The 5,511-nt window shown below is 45.4% G+C and overlaps 1 protein-coding gene across 1 annotated transcript; it reads right to left on the bottom strand.

The window, feature by feature from the left end:
* Positions 1-2,601: 2,601 nt before the first annotated feature.
* prlh2r (prolactin releasing hormone 2 receptor) lies at positions 2,602-3,708 on the bottom strand. The gene has a single exon (XM_059987687.1). It carries the CDS (start codon positions 3,706-3,708, stop codon positions 2,602-2,604), a length of 1,107 nt encoding a protein of 368 aa, XP_059843670.1.
* Between the last annotated feature and the right edge of the window lie 1,803 nt (positions 3,709-5,511).

Genomic DNA, 5,511 nt, shown 5'->3' with positions numbered 1-5,511 from the left:
TGGAAAATGGAGCAAGCTTCTCACAATGGGATTGCTCATGGGGAACTGGTGTGGAACTTATGGGCTGAACGGCTTCTAGCTGTGGCCATGATACATTTATTTTATTAGGAATACAGCTCTATAACAGACTCTTCCAGCCCAATGAGCCCGAGCCACACAATTACACCCATGTGATTAGTTTTCATGTCAAAGACCCTACATCAGAACTAGGAAAACTGCAACGAATTTTAGCTGCAGGGACAGATGAGTGACTGAGAAGACCAAGGGGAAATTTCTGATAGGGTGACGCCAGGGTTACAATAGATGAAGTCACTTAGTTAATGAGAGCAGTAAGAAGGAGAAAAAAATGTGAACCGGCCAGTTCTGTTACAGGTCATCCATATTTAATACTGGCTCAGGTTTTCTCCTTTCATGAGCATAACCTGGCCTGGGATTCCTTGAAAAGTCCCATATCAAGGCACAGAAATATGTTCAACTTAAGGAATATCTTATAGATCTGTGTGAAATTTCTTTTTATTTCCCTTTCTACAAATGCTGCCTTACCTACTCCATATTTCTGTTTTTATTTCAATGTTTTAGCATCTGCTTTATTGTGATTTCCATTTGGATTAATCCTTTTCAGGTCCAGAGTGTAACCCCACATTGAAATCCATTTGCCAGGGATTTACCCATTCTATTGATATCTCTTTATATTCAGTCATTCTATTGTAACAAGTAGACTCCAGAACATTTTCAACATTGGTGTTACGCCAACTGGTTGACAACACATTATTTCCATCCTACCAGTTTCCTCGTACAGCCATCTGACATGGAATTTCCAAATGTAAAGAATGGCTTCCAAATTATAGTTAGGACGCTAGCTTTAGAACCCCATGTCATTCAACTGCTACAACATTCACTTTACTTTTGGTGAAACCCATCTCTGATACATAAGGCAATTGAGAAGTCTACCGTACTACTTGCAGATATATTTTTACAGAATTCTTGAGATGGAGAGTGAATGTCAAGCTGTAGTGTTCTTGGTGCCACTTGTGATGGACATGCTTCTGGATCGCGCTCCTTGTTTCTACTATAACCTCCACTCTCCTGAGGTTGGTCAATTAGGGGGGGCTATCATCAAGAAAGCAGATACTTTATTCCCTGATAGACAGCTGAACCTTCAGCCACCTTTTATTCCTAAATCCAACAGCACAACCGTTCAATGATTTTGTCTTAAAGAACGCACGCCAATACTGGAGGAACTCAGCGGGTAAGGCAACATTTTTGGAGGGGTAAACAGTCAAAATTTCTGTCCAAGACCCTTCACCAGTACTGTCAGATGAAGGACTGGCCCGAAATATTGACTGTTCACTTCACTCCACGCCCAAACTGACGAGTTCCTCCAGCAATCTGTGTGCGTTGCTCAAGAATCGCAGCATCATCAGAATCCTGTAGAAACCTGCTTGGCATAAGCTTTGTGTTGCTGCAATGTGTCACGGGGATGCTGGAGATGGCAAGTTTGTCATGTGGCTGGGGCCAGCATATTCTGATCAACTGGAAGCTTTTTGTTCACCTCCTCTCACTGCCAGATGTGGTTATTCCACGTGGGAAACCCGGAGTGTATATCGAGTCTCACTCAATAATTTGAATCCAGTTCCCTTCCAGTACAATATATTGGTCTGCATTGACTGATGTGGCATTTGCCATTACTGTCTCAGCCACTGCCTTGCTCAATGGTGAAGCAGGTCTGAAGGACTATTCCAGCTTCTATTTCTGATATCCTCACTCAATCCAGACCAAAGCTGGTTTTGCTTTGTTTTCAGTTCCACTTGTGGGTGATGTCAGATTCACTTCCCTGTCTTGGTCATTGGCCATTGATGGCTATTATCAGAAAGCACTCCTTCTTAGAAGCCAATGGATAACTGGAAACCCTCTCTTCCCAAAGGCGAGCTCATAACTAGGTCAAATATGAATGCTGATAGATTTATGTTAAGCAAGCACATTAAGGGTATTGGAATCAAGGCAGAGAAATGGGATTTTCTTATGTTTAAAAACTTCTGATGTCTGCTGAAGAACTTTATCCTGTTCTTCCTCAATTTTCTTCAGACGTTGTCACTGGATCCAACCAGGGTCCACATCTCTTCCTTTCAACCACCCCAAACACCGTGTCCTGTCAGAACTGAGCAGGGGCCTGCTAGAAATACGCCAGCCAAATAAAGGCCATAAGGCCATTCCACGAGAGGTACGATGCTTTCCTGCCTCAGGAAGTCTGGCTGTTCCCACTGCCACGCGTTTTGAAGGCTCCTGATGGAAGTGTGCTGCCTCATGACAGAATGGGCTGCTGTATTCTTCTGCAGTGTGGACAGGATAAGCGCCCGTGACGACAAAGCAATTACTTATTTTGATAACCAGCAGAGCAAATACCAGCGTTGCACCTGCCGTTCCAAACCACTTTGGAAATCCTCCAGCTCCCGTGGGGAGAAGGACTAAGTGGAGATCTCTGCTCAGCACTGCAGGACTGCATTAGGACCTATCGAGTTGCTGTGGGGAAGACCCACTTCTAAGCTCATGAGGGGAGGCAGTAACTTCAGTGGCCTGGCCAAGTTGCTCCCACCAGGCACTCTATTGCAGAGGGAACTTCCTCTTCAGGTTGCCGTTGATGAAGGTGGGCACATCTGCCGAGGTGCAGGTGTTCAAGCGGGACACTTGGCTGGACATGGTACTACTGCCCTGCTTCTTACTACGGCTCAGCAGGTTGCTCAGGTGCAGCCGGAACTTGTTGTGGAGTGACGCATAGATGAAGGGGTTGTAACAGGTAGAACTCATGGCGAGTAAGTGGCACGATACCTGGATCACTCCCAAGTAGGTCTTGTCTATGAGGTCCCGGTTGATGTCCCATATCAGGTTCACTGTCTGCAGAGGCATCCAGCAGAGGGCAAAGGAGAGGACGGAAATGAGGAGCATGCAGAAGGTCCTCCTTTTCTTCCTTGACCACTTCTCCTGGCTGCACAAGGCAGCACCCGGAATCTTTCTCTTCTTCAGGTGGCACGAGATGGCACAGTAGGAGATGGAGACAGCACAGAGTGGGAGCATGTAGAACAACAGGAAGATGGTGCAGGAGTACAACAGACTTTGCTTCTCCAGCTCGTACCAAATCTCCTCACAGATGACCATGTTGTATCCCAGCTGGTTTACGTTCATGTACTGGGTGTGCAGGGGAGTTGGCATCGAGATCCCCATAGAGAGCATCCAAATTAATATGATGATGTAGGCACAAGAGCGTGGTCTAATTCGGCGGTGGATGGGATATACCACCACCACATATCTATCCACAGCAATGGCAGTGAGGGATAAGACAGATACAAAGACGGTGGTGGACTGCATCAGCTTTATAAAGTAGCACATGAAGATCCCAAAGAGCCAGCCCCTGCTCTCGAAGGCATAGGAAGCCGTCATCGGAACGCAGAAGACACACATCACCAGGTCGGAGGCGGCCAGGTTGCCGATGAGGAAATTTGTAGTGGTGTGGAGCTTCTTGGTGGTGGCGATGTGAGCCAGGAGGAGGAGGTTGCCGCCGCAAGCCACGAGCACCAGCACCGCGTACAGCAGGATGAAAAAGGGCTTCAAATCCAAGAGCAGGCAAACGCCCGAGAATGTGGGGGACGTGGTCGCTTTGCACGTTGAACCATTCAGGGCCACAGCCCAGTCACCGGATTCATTTAAGGTCATCATCGGCTCACCTGTGTGGAAAGTACAGAATAATCCATGTACCACCAACTGCTCAGGAGTTCCCGGTTCCCATATTTCTTCCACTGCAGCTGTTCGGGTTAAAAGCATTGTCTATGGAACTGATAACCTCTTCCCAAGTGATATACTTTAACCATTTTGTTCGGGGGGGGGGGGCTTGACAGGCAAGAGAGGCAATTGTTGCTCACCCTTTGGCATCTTAAGTAGGTGGTGGTGGGCCAGCCTAACCCCTCAAAACACTACAGATCACCTCTTGCACTACCATGGGGCTGCCTCTGTTTTTTTTTAACTAATGTATTTTTCTCTTCACTGCCTTGTATAATTTATGTTCTGTGTATTGCTGGAATCTACATTGTACCTGTACTTCATACTTCAGCACGTGGCAGTAAACTCAACATGGTTGACTTCTCCCATAGGGTTGTTGGGTCAGAAGTTCCAGAGGCAACAATGAATCCATGTCAAGACAGCCTAGAGCACTTGCTGACCCTGACCTAGGAGGATGAGGTCAGGTCAATCTCCTATCTTTCTGGCTCACAGTTAACTAGATGGCCAACACATCCTCCACTCCTAAGGCCCTAACTTTAGCCTTGGAGCACAGGAGTCAACCCACCTCCTCCCCCCCCCCCCCCAGTGTAAGTCAGGGATTGGTCCTGGGACCGTTCTGATACCTGACTCACCCAAGGCTCTCGGAAAGAGGAGTTCCAAAAAGCCCAGGACAATTTAGAAAACCGTCAATCCTGCACTTGCTTCTGATCAACTGAGATGACAGTAGACCAAGGTTCCAACTCACCCACACAGACCCCTACTTCAAGGGAGATGATGGGATAGGTTCCCTCTGATGTTCTGGAAAATATTTATCCCTTTAATCAGATGATGAGCTCTTTGGATCTTTCTCTGCACAAGCTTACTGTAGAGTTGACATACTCCGAGCAGGTGAAGTTGTGAAGTCCTGGGGTATCCTGCAGGTGTAAGAATTGCCACATAAAATCTGCACACTCTCGTTGTATCCTTGTGGGATTGTCCCCAACTGTTCCAGGTTCCTCCCACATTCAAAAACAGGCTAATTGGCCACTGTTAATTACCCACCTTGTGTAAGTGAGCAAGAGGAAAATCAGGGAGTTAATGGGAGAAGGAATAGACTGTAAGGAAATAAAATGGGAAATGGAATTGATAACATTGCTCTGAGATCTGGTATAGAATAGAAGGGTTGAATGGCCTCTTATAAGAAACTAGGAGAAATAAATACACTTGTGATGTTAATAAATAGCGGAAAAAGTTCAAGGGGTCATATAGACTATTCCTGTTCCTATGAACATACGTTTGTATAACTAACTCTTTTTTTCAATGCTCGGAACAAACATGCCCTGTGTTTCATGAGGTAATCTGACTGAGCAGCTTCATTTGATTAATATTAATTCCATTCTGTACACCTCAATGAAAGGTGCACAGAGAGAATGTTAGCAAACAACACTGATTAAACAAGAATGGTTTATTATCACTTTAGTGGCAATTTGAAAGAGCAGAGGTAAAAGTAAAATGCAAATTGCATTGACTCATTGGCAGCAGCTTCAAGAAAATTATTTGGGCGATGAATTATTTTACCTATAATACACTTGAAGTGTGGCATATGGGTTAACTGTTGTGATTTCATCAGAGCATTTAAAATATTAAAAGGAACAAATATCGAGAAATAATTGCTGGTAAATTGAGAAAGAGGGGGTTTAATCTTAACATCTGTATTAAAGCTGATCAGGCATCACTTCTACACACGCATGCACACGCACA

This window comes from Hypanus sabinus, chromosome 2 (genome assembly GCF_030144855.1).
Source record: "Hypanus sabinus isolate sHypSab1 chromosome 2, sHypSab1.hap1, whole genome shotgun sequence".
NCBI classification, from domain to species: Eukaryota; Metazoa; Chordata; class Chondrichthyes; order Myliobatiformes; family Dasyatidae; genus Hypanus; species Hypanus sabinus.
The sequence above is the reverse complement of the archived record's forward strand: the minus strand, read 5'-3'. Positions and strand labels throughout refer to the sequence as shown.

What these genes read in the sequence shown, in the direction of transcription:
- prlh2r (XM_059987687.1), bottom strand. Translation starts at nt 3,708, where the DNA reads ATGACCTTAAATGAATCCGGTGACTGGGCTGTGGCCCTGAATGGTTCA.